This window comes from Neodiprion fabricii, chromosome 4 (genome assembly GCF_021155785.1).
Source record: "Neodiprion fabricii isolate iyNeoFabr1 chromosome 4, iyNeoFabr1.1, whole genome shotgun sequence".
NCBI lineage: Eukaryota > Metazoa > Arthropoda > Insecta > Hymenoptera > Diprionidae > Neodiprion > Neodiprion fabricii.
This window is the reverse complement of record NC_060242.1, coordinates 10,166,342-10,187,727: the sequence shown is the minus strand read 5'-3', so window position 1 is coordinate 10,187,727 and position 21,386 is coordinate 10,166,342. Positions and strand designations below refer to the sequence as shown.

General features: G+C 33.6%; 2 protein-coding genes across 6 annotated transcripts in view; both read right to left on the bottom strand.

The window, feature by feature from the left end:
* The window catches only part of LOC124180874 (tubulin polyglutamylase TTLL5), a 280,376-nt gene extending 274,747 nt beyond the window's left edge, over nt 1-5,629 (bottom strand). For all 4 annotated transcript variants that reach the window (XM_046566773.1, XM_046566771.1, XM_046566772.1 and 1 more), the window contains exon 1: nt 5,451-5,629. The gene's annotated coding sequence lies outside the window, so the exon portion shown is untranslated. The remainder of the gene's footprint in view (nt 1-5,450) is intronic.
* Nucleotides 5,630-7,835: 2,206 nt separating this feature from the next.
* On the bottom strand, nt 7,836-19,502 carry LOC124180880 (molybdopterin synthase catalytic subunit). 2 transcript variants are annotated; one of them, XM_046566789.1, is made up of 8 exons: nt 19,373-19,502; nt 17,469-17,615; nt 15,599-15,902; nt 14,624-14,897; nt 10,249-10,337; nt 9,588-9,838; nt 8,895-8,948; nt 7,841-8,414 (listed from the first exon to the last, which is right to left on the bottom strand). In XM_046566789.1, exons 2-8 carry the CDS (start codon nt 17,607-17,609, stop codon nt 8,343-8,345), a joined length of 1,185 nt encoding a protein of 394 aa, XP_046422745.1. In that variant the 5' UTR covers nt 17,610-17,615; nt 19,373-19,502; the 3' UTR covers nt 7,841-8,342. The 2 variants fall into 2 exon arrangements, with proteins under 2 accessions (XP_046422746.1, XP_046422745.1); XM_046566790.1 differs by lacking the exons at nt 17,469-17,615; nt 19,373-19,502 and adding an exon at nt 16,457-16,593 and having other exon boundaries at nt 7,836-8,414.
* Between the last annotated feature and the right edge of the window lie 1,884 nt (nt 19,503-21,386).

The following is a 21,386-nucleotide window of genomic DNA, read 5'->3' as shown; positions in this document are numbered from 1 at the left end:
TTAAATGAAAAACGACAAGGATCAGTCTCTGGATTTTCTTTGAGCATCGAATTAATATTTAATTACTTTTTAGTTACTTTCTTGAATTTGTCACCTCTAGTGTAGATTCGTCCGCTGACAGCGTCAGCAGCCCCACAGGTAGTAGAAAAAAAAATATTCGAAAACGACGAGCATCAAATTCGGATAGCTTCGGATGTTCTTGAAGTATCTAATTAGCGTTTAATGACTGCGTAGTTACTTTTTCGAAATTACTCGCCCTCGGTAGATATTTCAATGTGGCGCAGGTTTCTTTTTTCTAAACGCGGTCTCTCGATCTAATGAGATGTAAATATTGTCTCTACTTAATCTGATCTGACCATAAATAACTCACACGTCTGATTAGATCTATTGAAACGTAATCACAGCTATTGTGCTAATCATATCAGATTTATAAATTATGCATCTTTAGATTAGATTAGATCGTTGACGAAATAATTTAAAGACGGTTACCGATGAGTAAATTCTCTTGACCAGTAGGTACTCGGCGGGTAAGTGGTCCTGCACGGGCCTGGGGCCATAAGATGCCGTATCAGCGATCCGGTAGCTTCTTTATCGGTGAAAACGTTCAACACGCAATCCCAGTAAACACACAAGCCCCCATGTAGGTTAACCGTCCTTAACAGTTTTCAGTCAACGATTGAATGAAGACAATATTTGGATATAATTAAACCTGACTAAAGAAAATAGTATCTATTGATCTTTTTCCGGAGATGATGTTTCTGAACAGGCACTGTTCGTGACAATGACGCCACTAATTTTAAACTTATATTGATATTTAAAAATGTGAATTCGGTAATTCACGAAGAAGATTGAAAAAAGTGAAATTCAAGCACAGGTCAAAGACGAAATATTTCGAATAAATGTAAGGAATCACTGTGGATTTTTAATTTTCACGTAATTGTCCAATTTCGTCAACTATAATTGAAATATTTTGTACGAATAATCCAATATCAGATAACGTTGGAGAAAGAATCTCCGAACGCTTACAATTTGCCTCAAGGTCATCAGAAGTCGCAAGCCCTGGATCCATTCGCTAATCATAACCAACTTATGGTTAACAATATGTCTAATACTCGTAAATATATTCAGAATGAGTTCATCGTTCAATCTCTAAAACAAAATTGTGTCAAACTACCAAAATTTTACGTCTAGTACAATCATTGGACAGTGGAATATACAAAACGTGTGTATTCGATATTTTGTAGGATGGTTGAATTTCAATATGCGCAATGTTCTGAACGTTAGTTCGGAAAAAAATGTAAATGAACGTCTTCTATCGAGCTAGCTGCTTCGTTAGAAAAATTTGACTGTATGCGACAGTTTCCTTAAAAATTAATAAGAATTGATAAATGTATAATGTGTAATGTGTAATTTGGTGTAAAAAATATTTATCAAAACAAAAAATTGAGTTGTGTACCTAATCTCCCTGAATTTTTTTTCCAATCAGAAACTTCAGCCGCATAAATTCCATCCAATGATTATGGACTCAAAGCAATATAATGTACAGCTATAATTAAGCCCGGGTATTACATCGAAACCTTATGGGGCCCGATTTAGTAAAGTGCGACGATATAACGTTACCTTTTAAGTAACAATTAAAAAAGTCATGATACCGTACTGTCAAAACGATATCTAGTATTATCAACCCGTTTCGAGGTACGGATATTATTTTTTCTATACAGGTACCTTGTTATTCTTGGTGCAATGCAATTACAGTTGCACAACTATGCGAAAGTCTGCATACCTATAAATGTATATCTTACATAATGTCAGTCAGAGACGCATAAGTAATCCTTACGCATTACAGATAAGCACCAACAAGCACGTAGCCGTGTATGCATATGGTTCTTACTTACTGCTTATACCTACTTAGATAAGCGCTATATTAGGCGATACATTCCAAAGATGGGAACAAGTTCACTCGTAAGATAAATGGCTTGTATGAGAGATTTCTGCAAACGTCAAATGGGCTATTTATCCTCGTCCAATAATATACATATACAACGAATTTCAGTTTTTTAAGTTCTTAGAATGGTGAAGGTTTCATTCTTTGGACGTACTTTGCAAAGGAAAATGTGAAATGTCGCAATATTCGTACACCATACGTGCACGTTGAGTGCGTTCTAACATGTATAATACAGTTATACTCATGTAACAAGTGGATAAATCTTCCGCAACGTGTATAATAAACCAACAGTCTTAGTAAATTAACCTTATAATTTCTATAAATCGGATAATTTTATAAGTATCATTGAACGGTTTTCGCAGACGTATTCAGAAGCGTCCGTAGAATAATAAAATAAATTTAAAAAAAAGATCTTCAAATTTCTAGACAATACCCTCTTAAGACTTTCAAAATCGCACGCCCACTTTTTTCGTGTACATCTAACAAATTTTGGTTTATGAAGTAAAATTCCGTTGTTCAATTAAAAATTACTTTCAACAGAATAATTTTAATTCTGAAGGAATTGAGTTTGTGTTATAGCAACAAAATTTTCCTGCTGAAACAACAATATCTTAGTTGTTTCAACAAAACATTTTTCCAAGAGCAATTGATGTTCCTTCTATTCGAATAATCATTGATACTGTCCAGTAACATCACATGGAACCAAACCTATCATATCACGGTGACATAAGTATTCCTGCCACTGTGCGATTATTACCTTCAATAGTTTGGTACTTTTGAATTAGCATAACCGGTGGTGAAAGACATAATTTTCCACTAATGAAATCAAATTTCTTCATTCAAGCCAAATTCTCGATGCAGAAGATGCTAGCGCTCAATCCTGTGAAACAGTTATTTGTTTGGTTTGATCCATTCTTTTTTTTTCGGATTCCGCGTTGGTTACCCTAACAATAAGATAAACAAAGCACTATAACCAAAAGGATTCACAAAAATGAAATCGATAGGTTCCAAAATAATGGAATGTGATTACAAAACCAAGTGTTCAAAAACGCGAAAGGTTAAAACAATTCTTTACTTCACTCCTATTCCATATAGCACCCTAAGCTATGCTACCTAATATACATTATACCTACCCTACTCCGTTCACAGTGCGCCGCGCATGGATATATCTGTATCACGCTAAAAAATGGTAGTTTTTTGACGCCCTGGAGTTTACAACCCTGATAACTTACAAACAGTATATGGGACATTCTACGAAGTATCGATCAGGATCTAAAATTGATATTTCCGAATTAATCCAATTTTTTTGCTGCAAAAGTACTGGTCGAAAAACAAATCTCTGTTTTATTCAAATTTCTTCAATAATTCATGTCTGAGATATTGCTATTTCGAGACTGCCCATTCTCTAAAATCTCAAAAGATTCAGACAATTCTAGGAAAATATGACCAAATTTTTGAGCTCTATTCAAAAGTTGAGATTTTATCAATGCAAAAATCAAGTTACGAAAATAACGAAAATGTCAAAAGGTTACTTCTGGAATGCATTGTTCTTACGCAAATGAACCAAGAAAGTTTCTTACAACATAGATGAAAAAAAATATTCACAGAGTACGACTCGAAAAAGCCGTACGTAACTATATGTATATATACCGAGGTCTTCGCCACGTAGTGCGCCGAACGTTATTCCGCCATTTTTTCGTATGTTTAATACATCACTTCCACAGCATATACATATAGATATACATCTGTGAATGTAATAAGTCTGCTCTGATTACAGAAAATGCGTGATGTCAAAATAGCAATAAACAGAACGTTTTTTCGGTTCAATCTTCTGCTTCATGAAACCATAGTTTCATAACAAAGTAGTACCGACCGTCGCATCGAGATTTTGTATTCGCCATTTAATTAACACGTAAAAAAACCAATTCTGACGTTTGGATGGAGATAATAATTTCTCTACGTAACGATAGATAGAAGTTTATATCGTAGCGTTTCACAACTTAATTCGTTATGCTTTGATCAGCACGTCGTAGAACATTTTAAGCCGTACCGATTTTGCAAAAAGGAAGGAACTACGTGTTACGCAATGTTAAATATCTTGAAGATCGTACAGCTTAGAATGTTCGACGACGCACTGATTACGCTACCATGTACTGTTCCGTCCATTGCATAGAGAAATTATAATCTTTATCCAACTGTCAGAATTGGATTTCTTACGTATTATTCAAATGGCGAGCACAAAATCTCGATGCGGCACCGCTGAAAAAAACACTCAGTGTTTTCCTTGCACGAGGTTCGATATTAGTTTATGAATTATGATTTCATGATATGAGAGGTGGAAAAAAATTTCTTGTTTTAATTTTATATTTTTAATACCTATGATGCCGAATTTTCTTGTAGATTGGAGAACGCGAGTCCTTGAAAATTGTATAAAACATACGACAAACTGAAACGTGTCCTTTTGGATGAAAAAAATTAATATCGTTTGTTTGATTGAAATGTGCATTTAGGAAAATGAATATGAATTCGATTCTGTTCCGAAATTCAAAAAAAAAACGGTACTGGAGATAAATTTATCTTACATGTGTACCCTTCTCTTGCAGGTAGGAAATGCGTAGGTTAAAGTTTTAAAACAAGTGTATACTTTCAAATAGTACTAAGATTCAATTGTCAGGAATACCGACACAAGGGCCGAAAACAGTGGCTGAGTTCACGGACAATTCCTAATGCCATGTATACGATTTTGATGTTTCGCACAGTGAAATTACCCCCCTCCGTCACAACGCAACGATCAGATATATCTGCTATCAAACTTGACGACCGCGTAACTGTGTATTAGTTTGTCAATAACTTTTTTTTTTAACAAAACGTGTTAATTTAGTATACGAAGTACAGTGTACCATGTTAAAAACGAGTATGAGAAAGCGCAGTGCATCGATAGACATAGTAAAAGTATAAATCATAGCCTCACCTTCGGCTATAAGCATAGAACTACGTACTGCCAAAGTTTCATGAACAAGTCACAGTCACAATTTGTCATAGGGAGGGACTCCGCAATCAGTAACCGCATTTATACGTTGGCGCGGGCGAATTGTATAAATGCATAAAAAACAAGTCGATAAAAAACTACAAATATTTATATACATGAATTAGAACTTAGAAGAAATAAAATCACGGGATGAAAAATCGAGAAAACTGGAAATAACGGATATTCCGAACTTACCGGCCAACCGCACGACTTTACGTTTTACGAACTCTAAAGTAAATACGAAAAATAGTTCCTTCCCATACTCCTACCGGCCCTCTGTGTTATAACATGCACATCCCAGCTGTGGGTTATGGATATGAAATGAAAGACAGCCAAAATTCGTGCGGTTGTCACACGGTGGCAGACGACGTCGTTGGATGTGAATAATATTCTAGGTACGTACGATCGGTCGTACGTGCGAAGAGCGAGCAAAATTGAAAATATTGTCAGTTGGATGAATAATATACGTAATCCTACCTTTCGTGGATGTTTTCTACCCTCTTTTGCCACTCAGGAAATTATCGCCAAGTACATATTTTCTCACAGTTTCGATTAGAAATTACCACCAATCACTACTCGCTCGATGGTGAGGGAAAAAACTGCGAATCCTCGGCCATACCAATTCCCAACACGACCAGCTCATAAACGACCGCCACTACCTCTGACAGTCAAACAACGAACTATTCCCAACAGCCGGCACCGTTACTAGACGTGTTATACGGCTCTGTATCTGTACAATCATGCGCACAAGTTAACACCTATCGGCATCTGCAGTTTATTTTAAATTCGATCCCATTTAATTTTGAACCGCATATTATTGACGATGATATGATGCTCGGAATTATTCTCGACGGACAATTATCTTCGACATTAAATTGAAAAGAAAGGGAAAGAGTGCGATGCAGTCAAGACAATCACATTTATAAAAATTATCTTCACCGCATTAAAATCAGTTTTAAACGAAATCTCTCAGTTTTCTATCACGTATAGACGGCCGCTGTTACCCTTGAGGTAATTTTTACCTTTATATTCAAGTTGAAAAATAAATAAAACATTCAACTAGAAGGTACGATAGATAATATGTCCATCGATTTCAAGTCGAGTAATTTTTTATTCGAACTATACGCGATTACGTATCAGCACGATCACGCGTATGACCCTATAATACCATACATACTGAATATACCTACTGAATATTAATTAACGAATGAATATTAAGAATGCTTGTTTGCAACTGTTATCAAGAACGGAAAATTTTAGATACTCTTTAATTGTTGAGCTTTGAATTGAACAACTCTTAACAAGAGTCCGGGTCAAATTACAATTATTAGAACATAACGGAGCCGTAAATATTTAAAATCAAATTGACGCTTCTAAAAGTCTCAATGATTTAGTTTCAATGTAAAAAATATTATATTGCGTTTTTCATCTGCGGATACTGTACCACAGAAACAAATTAATATTTCGTCGAAATATGCAATTTTCGTGAATAGCACATTAATGGCACGTTAACGGTAAATGCTATTTTTATGAAATACCATTATAATTACACTAGTTTTTCGAACTAGAGGTTATATAGCCTACTTACCCTCACTAATCTCATATACTCATACATGCAATTCTTATACGTACAATATTTGCATAGATACTGCTCGCACCGCGCATATGTTTGCGCGTGCGTGTGTGTGTGTGTGTACCAATGCATAAACAACAAACTGGCAAGAACATTATTTATTGATTATTAATTATACTTTGTTTCAGGGATATGGGCATGTGCTTAAAATATAAATTGTTTGGACAACTCTTATTATTAATATACTATCAATGCTTCTCTTCAGTTTCTTGCGTATCATTTGAAAATATGAATTTCACTTCATTTTACAACTGTTGGTAAACATTAATGCCGAAATATCTTCAATTGGTGGTTGTAAACGATGCTGACAAAATTGTGTACAATACATATAATATTACTAGATTATTAACCGTATGATTTTATGCTCTTAATATATTTGGATGTGACATTATTTTTAATTTAACAATGCATTAGTTTATTCTTTGGTATTGAAAAATGTAGTTTTATTTATTTTTCATTTTGTATATCTGAATGAGATATCTTTTAATACATTCTTCCATCTATATACAATAGAGTGTTTCAAAAAAACCGACTATTTTTTTTTTTCGAAGAACATTGAAAAATCTTCCGAGTGTCCCTCAAAAATGACCTCGGCAAAATATGAGCTCTTAATATTGATATTTAGAGGTGGCGATTCTCAATTTTCTATTTCCCAATTAAATAACATGGGAAAAAATTTTTTAAAAATTTAGAATTTTATTGCTCGAAAACGAATCAGTGCGAATATATAAAAAAAACATATTCTTGTAGGAAATTTTACGCTCTACAAAAAAGATCTGAATAAAGATTTGCGCAAGGTAAGTCGTTTCGGAGTTATCAGGCCTCAAACATCGAACCGTTTGAAATAATGATGTTATTAATTTATAAATGCTACAAAACTTTACAATACCATTTGTAACTAACTAACTGTTACAACAGTATTTAAGTGATATGAGTCAGTTTTGTAGCATTTATAAATTAATAACATCATTATTTCAAACGGTTCGATGTTTGAGGCCTGATAACTCCGAAACGACTTACCTTGCGCAAATCTTTATTCAGATGTTTTTTGTACAGCGTAAAATTTCCTACAAGAATATGTTTTTTTTATATCTTCGCACTGATTCGTTTTCGAGCAATAAAATTCTAAATTTTAAAAAAAATTTTTCCCATGTTATTTAAATGGGAAATAGAAAATTGAGAATCGCCACCTCTAAATATCAATATTGAGAGCTCATATTTTACCGAGGTCATTTTTGAGGGACACTCGGAAGATTTTTCAATGTTCTTCGAAAAAAAATAAATAGTCGGTTTTTTTGAAACACTCTAATATACAACGTATTTTACTAAAATATTCCGAGTATTATTCAACTAAAGATGTGACGACTTTTTCCACCATTTTACATGTGGCAGTGAAAATTGAATTGCTAAACAGCTATTCAAACATCACACAGTAATCTCAAGAAGACGCAGGTAAATAAGGTTAAGAAACATAATTTCTGTGCTTATGTAACTATTGGATTTTCTACACAAAAGATCAAAATAACTCGAAAATAATTTCAAAATCACGCACACTTTAATATAGATGTCTTTAATCTGCCTCCTCAATGATCACCTATGTCATTTATACACTACAAGAGCGGGCACTTTGATCCTTCACAGCCTTACTCATTACCAAACCAAATACTTAAACAGCAATAGGTCAAGTAAACTATAATATGAAAATGAGTTGAGAATATTTCAGTTTATATTTACGCTTAATTAGCTTTCTTGGTATATTTGCTCTCTAACTCCTGAAGTTTCGTGTCCAATTCCGCTGTCGAGAATGTCTGCACAGATAAATAATTGGGTAATTGTTATATCGACCTAATTAATATTGTAAAGTCATCAAAGAGTGAAAAAAGCATCAATACTAGGCTCTTTGTGCGGATTTTCAAAAATTCTGACAAATATTTTTAACTAGTAGTGATTACGGGATTTAAGTTTCTGACTATAGGAGTTCATACATCTTCATACATTATATTATGTACATACAAAACAAAAAAAGGAACATTACCATCTATATTCATGAGCACATTATTTTGTAATTTGCACCAGTGGATACCTCTGTAGCTATACAACAGAGGAACGCAACTCAAAACTAGCAGTTTTGGAAAAAAAAATTATTAATATACAAAATATTCAGTAGATGTCGTTGATTAATGTTTCAAATTGATTTTCACATAAGTTGCAGAAAACTATAAATTCTTCATTCTTTCAATCTTAACAAAGACTCGGGCTTTGAAAATATGCTTCCTGATTTGACCTACCCTTTTTCTCACAGGTTGGTAACTGCTTTTGAAACTTCTATCCTCCTGCCCTTGCTGAAATGAGACGGCAATTTCATAAGATTTTCAATCACTCAAATATTTTGTTACAAAGGTAGACTTTCATTTTGTATATTTACAAAAGGGGATCTCATTCCTCAAAGATAAATGCATGCAATTATTTAATGAATTACTGGATCCCTTCGCTAACCACTATTATTGTAAAAACAGTTAGTCTCACGATTTTAACCACAGAGCAACATATTTCTAAAATATACATTTCACCCCATATTTTTCTGCACTTACTGCACTTGCTTTATGTAATAGAAGAATTTATTATTTTAAGGTAACTCAAGTTATAATATATTGCAAAGAGGCCTCGAAGGAACTTTCAACACCTACAAGGCTGTTTTAACATTGAAACACTACATAAGTCTTTTCTAAAATTTTCAAAAGTTTTAACAGAACTCAGTTCTTTAACCTCTAGACAGCCGGCAACACCACTATAGTGGTGTTGCCATGATTCGAACATATCCGGGGAACATTGGGGGATGATTATATGGAAGTATCCCACCAAAGTAGGCATGTATCAACGAAAAAAAATGCCGGCCGCCAGCAGGTTAATGCAAATATGATGATAAATGAATGCAAAAAATCGGTTATGTATTTTCAATTCTCAGATTGGATTCAGCTTACCCAAAATTGTCTGTACTCTGGTGACAAACTTTCTAAATATAATATTCTATCCTCGATCCTTTTCAGTCTTTGATAGACATCCTTCGGAACAGGTCCTTTAACACCAATGTGATTCTCACTTGTCACCAATCTTTCCTCCAGCGCAGGTAGATAAGTAGCAGGAGAACTTTGGTTTGAGTGATTTCTTGTAGTTTTTTGCAGGGTTGATAGGTCAGCCACCTGTGGTCCCCAAGGATTGAGCACCCTGTGTACTAACAGACGAATGGGACATATTTTTAATTAAAGTATGCACATCAATTAGAAATAAAGATTCGAGCACACTCTTAAAATTGTAGTGTGCATTAATCATATTATATTCTATGCTCTCATGAAACAGCATGTATTTTTAAGATAATACATAGAGCTAGAGAATTAATGTTGGTTGGCATAATCATATGAATGTACATTTTTGCTAATAAAAGCATTTTTGCTAATAAAAGGTTTCCTAAAACGTGCACGAATATCGCCAAAGTAACCTCACTTCCACACGTCATACTTACAGTTATGCAACATAGGTTTTGCAAACTCCTGCGACATAATGACTATTCTGGACATTTGAATATACTGAAGTACGAACAATATTTCATAACAGTAGAAATGGTAAATCATGTTTTTTTTTTACCTTTAACATGGCTTTTGGAATCTTTGCGTCGAATTAAGATTGCATCAACTCGAGCGCAGGAATTTGCCCTGTCTTCGTCAACTTTTACCCTGTAATATATAATAATTGATGTAATTAAAATGTCAAAGAAAAAAGTAGCACTTTTGAAGGTAACACCAATAAAAACCTGCTTCTAACCGATGGGCTAATAATTATGGCTGCTGAACTAGTTTGCAGATATGCTTAATTTTGATAATATTTCTTTTCAAACTTTTCAACGATACAAAACGTTTTTAAGTAATTTCCTAGGCATAGTATTTTTTCAAGCTTTTACTCTACAATTTTCATTTCAACCACATTAAAGATTACTGGAAAATGTGTGAAACATTTTGGAGAAACTTAAAAGAGGTAATTTTGCGAGCCTACTACCTCAAGTGAAAAAAAATTTATAACATCTCTATGGGTCTCTATCGTAATTTCGCTTCGTAAATATTAACATCATTGAATATTCTTTCCAAAAAATTAAAACTCATCAAGAATGACTAATTGTTTTTTTATAGACCGAAGAAAACTTCTTAAAATATTTTCAACACTTTCATGTTATTTCGAAATTTTTAATTGCATATTATATTTATTTTTGTCGTTTCTTTCATGTATGGGCTTAGATTTTTTAAGTAAAAATTTTGGTCTGTGTAGCGTACACTGAGATATACATAGATGATGCACACTCTAGTACTACGGTTTTCGAAAAATAGGTTGATCAAATTTATTACGTATTCGATTACGATTTTTGTACTGAATTTTTAGTGCTTCCTGTCGTCAGAAAAAAGATATGAGCTAATGTATTTTTTGTCTAAAAAAATCTAATCTTTCCAAATATGAAATCCATTTTGAGGTAGATCCTCAGGAAATGTACATGAAGGAGGTGTTTTTACTTTTTGATTCATGCATATGCAAAAGACCCAAAAAATAAATTGTTTTTATTTTCTTGTTTGAAAAAATAGTCATTTTTAAGCATTTTCTGAAATTTTCAGATTGGTGTTACGTCTGGCCATTTCCTTCGACTACACATCCACACTACTCACTATTCCAATAAATCATTTACACATTCAATTATAAACCTTTCTTAACTCATTCCTGACTTCTTCTGGCATTCTCCGAGTCGAGAGCAGGACGAAATTGGACCTAAAGGTATTCAAAATAACATCGTGGGTGAGAATATAGCTAGTTCGTTAACCACTCGGCAATGCTATCCCTCTATCCCGTAACAGCTCGGTGATAACGGGATTATGATTGGTATGATTTTTCCAAAGATCTCGAATTTTCGAATTTTTATTCAAAACAAAAAAAAAAATTATTCAGTAAATTGTTCGTTTCTGTTATGTCAGAAAATGGTCATTGAGGAATACCCTAAAGTTTTCTAAGTGGAATGAAAATTTTTCAGTGATATATTCAAAAGATTCCAGATCGCTGGAGTTTTTACACCAATTCATCATTAATAATGACCCCATTTTTGACCCACCAAAAAAACGTTAGGATCTACTTCGAAATGTCTACTTTTTTGCACACGAAATTAAAACAATTAATTTACTGGTTCTTTTTTTTCTATATCATCAATTTATCCATATACATATTCATATCACTCTGAAATGTTCAGAATATACTCCAAAATGTCGATTTGTACGCGTAACAGAATTAAACAATTCATAATAGAATTTTTTTTAGAAAAATATTCTGAAAATTCGAATTTACTGGAACAACTATACGAATTTAATCATAATCCTATTTTTGGCCCACTCTAAAAATTTCAGGAGATACTTAAAAAAAGTTCACTTTTTGAATCAACAACATGAAAATTTACTTTTTGGGCCCTTGCATTTACATCACTCAAAAAATCGAAAAAACGTATTATTTAGTACTTCTTGAGGACCCACCTCAAAATTGACTTAATAGTACAGACCACACTTTTTTTTTTACAGAAAATTCATTAGGTATTATCTTTTTCCAATGGCAAGAAGTGCTAAAACTTAGTTCCAAACAGTGATAAAATTGATTAACAATAAGAAAAATATAATTTCGTAGAAGAATATTGAATTTTTAATGTATGTACATGGCAATATGTCTATAATTCATAGAAAGATTGAATACTGCTAATTAGCTCCAAAACTAATGTATCTAATTTTTTAATGAATCAAAACTTCTCCCATTGGAGTATGTTTTAAATTCGAAGACGATGAAATGTAATCGTGCATTACTGAACAATTTCTTGGCTGTATCTTTGTTTTTAAGAATTTCTGAGCTTCGTATATTTACTACGTACCAAAGAATTACGGTATAACATATAACCGTAAGCGAATATTTTACAAAATAAACGAATGAGGGAAACCAAATGGGGTTAAGGATTAAGAAGTAAAGTATCACATAAAATAGTGTTCTTCAAAACCATCTATCCTAGAATAATGACTTACATGCACGCTTAATGTGATATTCCATTTCCGTCAACCCATTTTTTTGATCCATAGTTACAGAATTTAGTACCCATCTAGGATTCAGTTTTCACTCATCATCAAAGAACCCTCAGTTACATAACTTTCAATATTTAGCAGATTAAAAGATATAGAGTGTTCAAGTTTTGCAAAGCAATTTTTTTCTTAGAATCTTTAAACCAATATATCTTTGGGTTCAAATCGCCCGAAAATAAAAAACCTAGCAGTGCTTTTGAATCACATGATTATCATCTCTGCAATAATATCGGTATAAATAATCTTCAAATATTACCTAACTTCGAAATTCCCGAAAATACTTCGTTTTTATCAATTTGCACTAGAAGAATGTGTTACTGAATGTTCCTTTACATATAACGATGAGTCTGCAATTTTCGGAGATCTGTTGTTATTTTTTCCGATTACTAGTATCATCATTCGTAAATAAATAATTTTTTGATTACTCATTAGCCGTGCATGGCGTCCCCCTACTAAATTATGAAAATCTCGTGAACCCTTGATCAAAAGAATCATGTATGATAAACTGCATCCCACTTAAATCAACTACTGTTCTGTCACAACTATAATTTTGATATTCTACAAACTTTTCGACATGCAAACATTTTTTCTCAATATCATTACTATTAGATGTAAATTACATTTTTCTTCAACCCAACCTAATGTACTATCAGGATTGTTGATGATAATAAATTCTTCGTTCCCTTGTACAAACTGTCACGCTTTGATAGCCAAGTTCAAAAGAAAGTAATAATCAAATGGCCCGTTCAATCGGCGTGCAAATAAAATGTCGACAATACTTCGAGATTTTGAGATTTCGATGTATCGACTTCGATCGAACATGGCTCTTTTAAGATGCGCTTATTTTAGAAAAAAACCAAAATTCTAGATTTTTTCACTCTTCTTATTATCATTCTTTTCTCACAACTTTCAAATCAAAAAGTTACTCAAATTTTAGTAGAGTTTTCAAGATCAACTCGCATCACCAATTGAAGTCATTTTACCTTCAACTTCTCCAAACGGTACTAAACTTATATAAACTTATGTAAATTGCAAAGTATTCTATAAGAAGTAAGTACTTCAACGAAAACCTAGATCGTTGAATTTTGATTGTTATCTCTTCGAGGAAACTAGAGCAACGTGGCTTAGGTCGGAAATTTGATTGAAATGTAGTTTTTTTTCACCATGTTAAAGGAGCCCGAATATACGCCTAGAAACAAATTTGAATTTTTTCAAGTATTGAAAATGATTTTGGCAGCTTTGAAAATTATATTTTCAAGTTATCTGTAGGTAACAAAAATAGTAAAATGTCATTCAAATAACCATAACCATGTTTTTGTTCCACTTTGCTCCAGTCTTTCTTACTCTTTACATTGAAGAGTCCTTGAAGTAATTTGTTCAGTATAAGTTAAGTACTGTTTACAGACATCGAAATTAAAATAAATATCAAATCCAAGAATGAATTAGTACGGAAATCTTATAATTCTAGTAGAGTGGACACTACTTTCATCGCCGATCTGAAAGATGTCAGAAAGAAGTGAATAAAAATGATTCAACAAAAAAATGCGACTAAACTGAAAATTCTGTTTTTTTTTTTTTTTTTTCAAAAATAATTTAAGACACGGAAAACATATTTTCGATTAAAATGCACTACTTGTTTTTTATTTTCGAGCGATTAGAACGCGAGACATGTTGGCTTCAAGATTGTCAACAAAAAGTTTTTGCAAATTTTGGAATGCAAATATCTTATGGACTACTCAATATTAAAGACTATAACTAGGGGTTCGTTCTCCAATGATGACTGAGGACCTAATCCCAGATAGGCGCCAAATTCTATGACTATGCTCCAAAAACAGGTCTGCTAGAAATAAAATACCTCTTATATATCAACGAACCTGTGACTGCAGAACTCTTGTACATTGACAATATTGTTTTGCTCTCGTTTTCTTGCAATGAATGCATTTATTCTACGATTCAGCTCATCAGTACTAACACGGATTTGTACAAGATTTGAATTAACTGGTACATCAAATGATTCTCTCTTCTCTGTCATTCTGTCTTCATTTTCATCTTGATTCGTACCACTCGGGAAGATTTTGTGATTGTTTTGTAACAGCAAATCATTAGCACTCACAACGTTTGCATATGCTAATAAAGTTTCATCTCGACCTGTCAACAGAAGTCTCTCGTTTAAAACAAAACTCAACGCAGTTTTATGAATGGTAAACAGACCTGTACGAACGAAAAAAAAAAAAAATTATGCAGCCTCTTTTCATACATATAATAATAAAAACGAATTTTATTAATGTTGAAATATACAGATCACAATGAATCAATATTGAAAAATAAAACGCAAACAGTCCTCGCAAAGTTTCAACTTTATGCAAATAATATTTGTTGAAAGTTCAGGAATAAAACAATTTCCAGTAATTATGTATAACAAGGGAATCTCATAATGCGAATTGTCATATTCAAGCGAAGACGAACTGACAATGGTCATGGGAGTCACATCGAGTAGCTTGAAAGGATCCATTTCATGAAATTTTCTCGATATATGCAAAGAATTATGACCACTCTAATTTATATACTTGACATCATGTTGAAGTTAGTAACATTATCCTAGCAATTATTTCCTCAGTAAAACGTAATAAATAGGAATATATTCATATTTTGCAATCCTAGTTCCTTCATAATCAGTGTAAAAATAAAAAAAGTGATTACTTCTCAAAATTTCGTTACGATAACGTTACTAACTTCAACCTCGCTACTTGACACTTAAAAACTGTCACATTCTCAGCATTCATCGACTTTGGCATAAATGTAGTGGTATCTTGTCACGATAATAGTACAGTATGTAAAAAATTATTTACTGGTGGACCAAGAGCATTCTTTGTTTTCTTTCCATTGTGACTTGTGGTTGTCATAGATTTCCTTCTTCCAAATAGGTACAGTACTTTTCAGCATGTCAATAGCAAACTGCGTAGCTTGAAGACTCTCTTGTCTGTGAGACGAAGAAATAGCTATGACAACGCTGGCCTCAGTCACAGATACGACCCCTAGGCGGTGGTAAATTGCTATGCGTTCAACATCCCATTGAGAGCGAATCTTTGAGCATACATTCTCCAATTCTTTCAACGCCATTGGCTGGTATGCCTCGTACTCCAACTTAACGACCTGCCACAGAAAAAAATGTATCTTGCAACAGTCTTACTATTCTGATAAAAGACATTACGAAAATTCTAATAAAACTGCGCAACTCATTGATGAATTTCTAGTTTTTCAGACTTGCAACAACCATGAATTGTGGGTAACTTGCAGACTACGAGAGAACATTTCATAAGTGAACTAATGTGGCAGTATTATTGCTAAAATCTGGCAACCGATTTTCATGAGTAAAAAAATTGTTTGAAATCTTCAATTTTCGAATAAACTGACGTTTCAAAATTTACTGGAATAATGATTTCCTTTTCCATTCGATTACAGAAGTTTGAGGTAGGTGGTAAAAAACTGTATTCTTCCAAAAGTCACATATGTTTTTTAAATTTTCCCACAACTATAATAGCGGAATAACTAAGCACTGGGTAGAAAAAATTAGTTGTAACAGTGAACACGTTATTCAAAAAATGCCATCGATACAGCATCATTTCCAGATTTTCTATCAAATTCTGTGACGTTTTACGGTAATACTTTCTGCGAAATTTTATATGAATTGGGGTCGCTTCACACACCATTTCAATTCTCTAAAACCGCGGGGCTGTGCGCCCAACTCTGATCAGCTTAAGGAGTCAGTACTCCTTTCCAAGAAATTGTAGCATCATGAACAGTGGCGTCATTGCCAGCATGGATGGTATAGACCAGACCTCGATATTTTTATGGCATGGAAATTCCTGCCCTGGATTTTGGAACATAGAAATTTTTTTCAAACACATTTTACGCGCATTTTAAAAAAAAATTTTAGTTAAAAAATAAATTAGAGTAACCAAAGTTAAAATTCTTCAGATCTGTCTTGAATTAAACGACTCGATTTATATGAATTTGTACTGTATTTGTTTGAAAAACGCAACTTGATTACTTTTCCATACACTTGGCTTTCATGCTGCATAAATTGATACAATATCTGATATATACCTGTTAACTTGTATCTAACTTCGTTCAAATGAATAAAGAGATTTGAATACTGAAGAGTAATTTTTTTATGAGAGAAATAATTTTGCTTCTGATTTCCTAATGTTCCAGGTTCCAAATTTATATAATGTCATTGACACATTTCATTTCGAAGTCCTTCTATTTCCAGACTCCTCAACTTTAAGATTGAAGAATTCTGATCTACTCCTATGTATACTATTAGGATCAAACCTTTATTTCATTGTATAAAATTGTCTCATTTTTAGACATACGCATGCCCCCCCCGCCAAAGGCCAAATATCGGTAAAAAAACGTAGTGGCATCGCTGGTCGTGAAATATTAACTAAAGTCTGCAAAACCGATATGTAAATCCAGACACAATTAATACGAGATAGTGTAAAATCACTTGTAGCGTATTTTCCAGAAATTATATTAATAGGGATACTAATAATAATATAGATACTTGTCTGCTTTATCAACATTATAACAAAATTAATTCGATTTCACAGTTCGATTGTCAGAAAAATTATGACCAAATAAATGGAATGATTGATATTCCTTTTTACATATGCAGTGACAACTTCTAAATTTCTTAGAGTACAAGTAATTGGGTACCTTCTTTCCTTCAAAATTGTCCCGAGTTGTACCAATGAAAGTGGATATTGCTCCACAATTTGCTGCAACCACCAGATTAATTATGTCTCCTATATTCAACTGTTCCGTCTGCAGCTTAATGACATCTTTTGAGTCATTCATCTTAACCTGCAACAAAGACTGTGATTGTGAATATATTCCCAAAAATGACTATTGGAATTTACAGCATAACAAAGAAACCAAAAGTCTTAAAAATAGAGAACAATCACGATTATAAGTACAATTCAAAAGTCAAGGCCGAAATTCTTACTGAATAATTTGAAAACAAATCGAATTGAGATCTAAAATTCTTGATAATGATTAAAGAATCAAAGTAGACCCTGCATGTCAAATTTTCGTGAATGCAACTCATTGTAGATTCAAGAGTAAACTGAAGGTGATATTTAAATCGTTTACGTTAATATCATAAGTAATTCAAATAATCGTAAAGCTGAACTTTGTAACATTAACGTAATGATGAATTTTTTCCGTCTGATCATTATTTAGCAACTTTATAGTTGTCCATAATACAGTAGTTGACTCAAATAAAAGCAGAGCATAAATATGAAATTTTGCAAACGTAACTCTTTCAGTCATACTAAAGTTCCAAAATCATGATTTAAAAAAAATTTTCCTTCATCTTAGCTTTGCAAACTTTGAGCTCATAAATTTTCTAAGAATACTTTGCTAAAAGGCTGGATCATTATTAAGAAATTTGAAATATCATAAATACTGAAAAACCCTGAAAAAAAACGCCTTTTTGGAATCAAGAACTATTATTTGAAAATAGCGCAAACAATATCTCAAAAACCAATGACAAGATTCAGTTCCAATAAGTTTCCTTTTACTAGGCTTGAGGCTAAACTTAATAACATTATTACAATGATTAACGTTTTAAAAAATTGCTATTTCAAAGCTGCAGGAATCTCTGAAATTTAGTAAATCATAATGAGGCAAACTGTATTCTTTTTCATATTTTGAAAACTTAACTACTTCAAACTCACTATAACCTTGCAAAATAACAATTTTTCCCCGCAATGTTTGGTTACATAAAGGTTACTAACTTCGGCATTATTACTACGCTTTGCTCCTCCATAAGAATGGTCTAGACTTTAGCTAGACTTTATAAGCTATGAACAAAAGAGCCGAATTCAGATTTTTGGATAAGTAACAGATACTGGGAAATGAGTTTAAATAATCTTTCCTCCGAAAATTGTGTTAATTATGTGCAACATTTTATCAATGAATATTGTGTTTCCTGGAAGAACATCCATATTGTTGAGCCTGTTTCTGGCAGTTTGTGGTGATCCAACATTAAACGGCGTATGGCTAAGCCAATTACAGTTTATTTTCTTCAAACTTGGGTTTTTCAATACTCTTGTGTTTAGAGCTGTCACGGTAATTAAAAATTAAAGGCAAATAAATTCCAGTAGGCTTTGTAATAAGCTGTTGAATGTTGGATGTAATAATACAAACGTTCTTCTAGGTGCCCCCATATTCCTTGCCTTCGGCGATAAAGCTGGAAATGATTATGGTATTCATGTCAATTTTCATCAGCATTGTACAATACGAGGATAAGATACTGATACTGGCAACTGCCCAATCCTGAAACATAACTTCGACCCTACAGAGAATGGTACAGCCGCTCGTTGCGGCATAGTATTATTATGAATGTGGCGGAAAAACATATTTCACTACTTGAATGAAATAAGGTTCCGAAAGATGCCCATGATAGAAGATTTGTGCGAAAACAGTCAGGAAGAAAAGTATACCTTTTGTAATTACGTAGTTCTCATTTTTTCGCTGAGCAGTCAAAGTAGTTTGATCATTATTATGATTAAATGTAAATAAATTGAAATAAATGTTAACATGTTTGATAAACTAACCTCCACTGAGCGGGGGAATAACAGCAATTTCGTCCTGATCGGATAGGTTAAGCGTTCCGTTAGCTGCAAGGTATTCTTCGTTGAGAGATAAGATAACAGAATCGCGAATACTTTCGAGACCAAATTTCTCAATAATTGTATCCAACAAAGATTGGTAAGAGATGTTAGCCGGCAGCGTAGCCCGAGACTCTTTCAGGCCGGACAACTCGCGAGCCTTGGCGAAAAAGAGAATTTTTACCAGCGACTCTTGTGATTCTCCATCCATCATAAACTATGGGCGACAGAGTGGCGACAGCGACTGGCTCTGCTTGGCACTTGCATAGACCTTTATCGCACCACACATGTTTTCAACACATGCATTGTTATTGCTCACTGTTTACTCGATTGATATTAGCCAATACTATCTCGTTACGTAAGAAATATTTTCCCGGAACAATAGATCGGTGGAAAGTTGGTAACGAAGCATAACGAGGTTATGTTTGCGTACGGTACGGTCGAAAAACGCCAATACCGGAAACGTGTCGAAAAGGAGAACTGTGATTAATCAGCCTTTCTTCATCAGTCGTCAAATTGACGTGTAATTCTACTGTTATCTCCTCCATACATACCAATTTATTGCTGTTGCAAAAATTTCTGTTTTTATTGACAAGCTGCTCGACAATTCTTGGACCTTAAAATTGTTGCTAGGCTGACGCCCGTGGTGATGACGTAACACCTGTTAGCTGGCGCCTCACTAGACCAAACCGAATGCACTTTTGATAATCAGGTCAAAGGCGGAATGAGGTCACGGGAAGTATGGTCGCACAAAACGGCCAGGCGTGGGCCCTTATTATTGCACGAAAAATAGATACCTATCTACCTGCCTGAAATCCAGTTAGAATGCGAAAGCAGGAACTGTATTGTTAAAAGTAACGGAACCATATATATATATATATATATATATATATATATATATATCTATATAAAAGATATATGCATATACCTATCTACGCATATTTTATCATGCATTCATCGGCATCCTCACATCTGGTGACATCGCAGTCAAATTAATATCGCCTATGTATTATCTTATCGAAGAACCTCCATTTGGAGGAAAATGAGCGTGCAAGTTGTCTGGTAGAAATATGGGAATTATTTCAAAGCTGAAGCGCTCGTGATTCTTGTATACAAAGCTACGCTGAAATCTAAATGGAATATTCAATTGCTTATTTGAACTATACCAGTTCTGTCATGATACTTGGGAAATAATTATGTACGGTATGAAAGTATAGGTGTTGACTTCAAATTGTAAAATACAGAAAGCAAAAGGCGCACTGCGTATGTGTCCAGAAAAAAACCTATGATTGAACAACTATCACGGACAAAGCTGAGAGTGGCACTATGGTAGTAACTCGTAAGTAGTGGTATAGTTTAAAGACGCAGTAGCCTTGTGCAAGATGTTGGTGCAATCATATTCTTTCTAGTTCTATTCTATACAATAAAAATAAATACTTGTACGATATACAATCTGAAAAATATTTCATATGGAATTACGTTCTATTTATTCCATTTCGACTCGATTCTTGTCAATTAACATTACAGCTATAGTAGCTACACTGTACAAAATGATCGATCAAGGGCATATGGTAGCACGGCAATTTCATACGTACCGTCACTGTTTCAACGCTAATACACAACGTCTACGGTGACTAGCTATGGACTAGCTAGGCTAGTATCTCTGTGTATAGCGTTAGCATGCGATGGCCTTGGGTAAGTATTCAAATGTATGCAGGCATACGCGTGCAATACAATGTGCTCATAGTTAAGTATAGATATGGGTGGATCGAGAATACTGGTAATCCGGAGCTAGGAAAGAATGTGCAAGTTGCTGTGGGGCAAGGACAACGTTGCTGTAATAGGTATACACGGTGTAACAAGGTACTTGCTTCTTGCAAGTTGTGAAAGAGAATGTTACTTATACCGCCTCCCTGCACGATTGGATATGGATGAAACATATGTTACACATGCCCAACTA

What these genes read in the sequence shown, in the direction of transcription:
- LOC124180880 (XM_046566789.1), bottom strand. Translation starts at nt 17,609, where the DNA reads ATGAATGACTCAAAAGATGTCATTAAGCTGCAGACGGAACAGTTGAAT. An exon ending in AGAATGCTCTTGGTCCACCA is followed by an intron (nt 14,898 to 15,598) that starts GTAAATAATTTT and finishes TTCTGTTGACAG; the next exon opens with GTCGAGATGAAACTTTATTA. An exon ending in CAAGAGTTCTGCAGTCACAG is followed by an intron (nt 10,338 to 14,623) that starts GTTCGTTGATAT and finishes TATATATTACAG; the next exon opens with GGTAAAAGTTGACGAAGACA.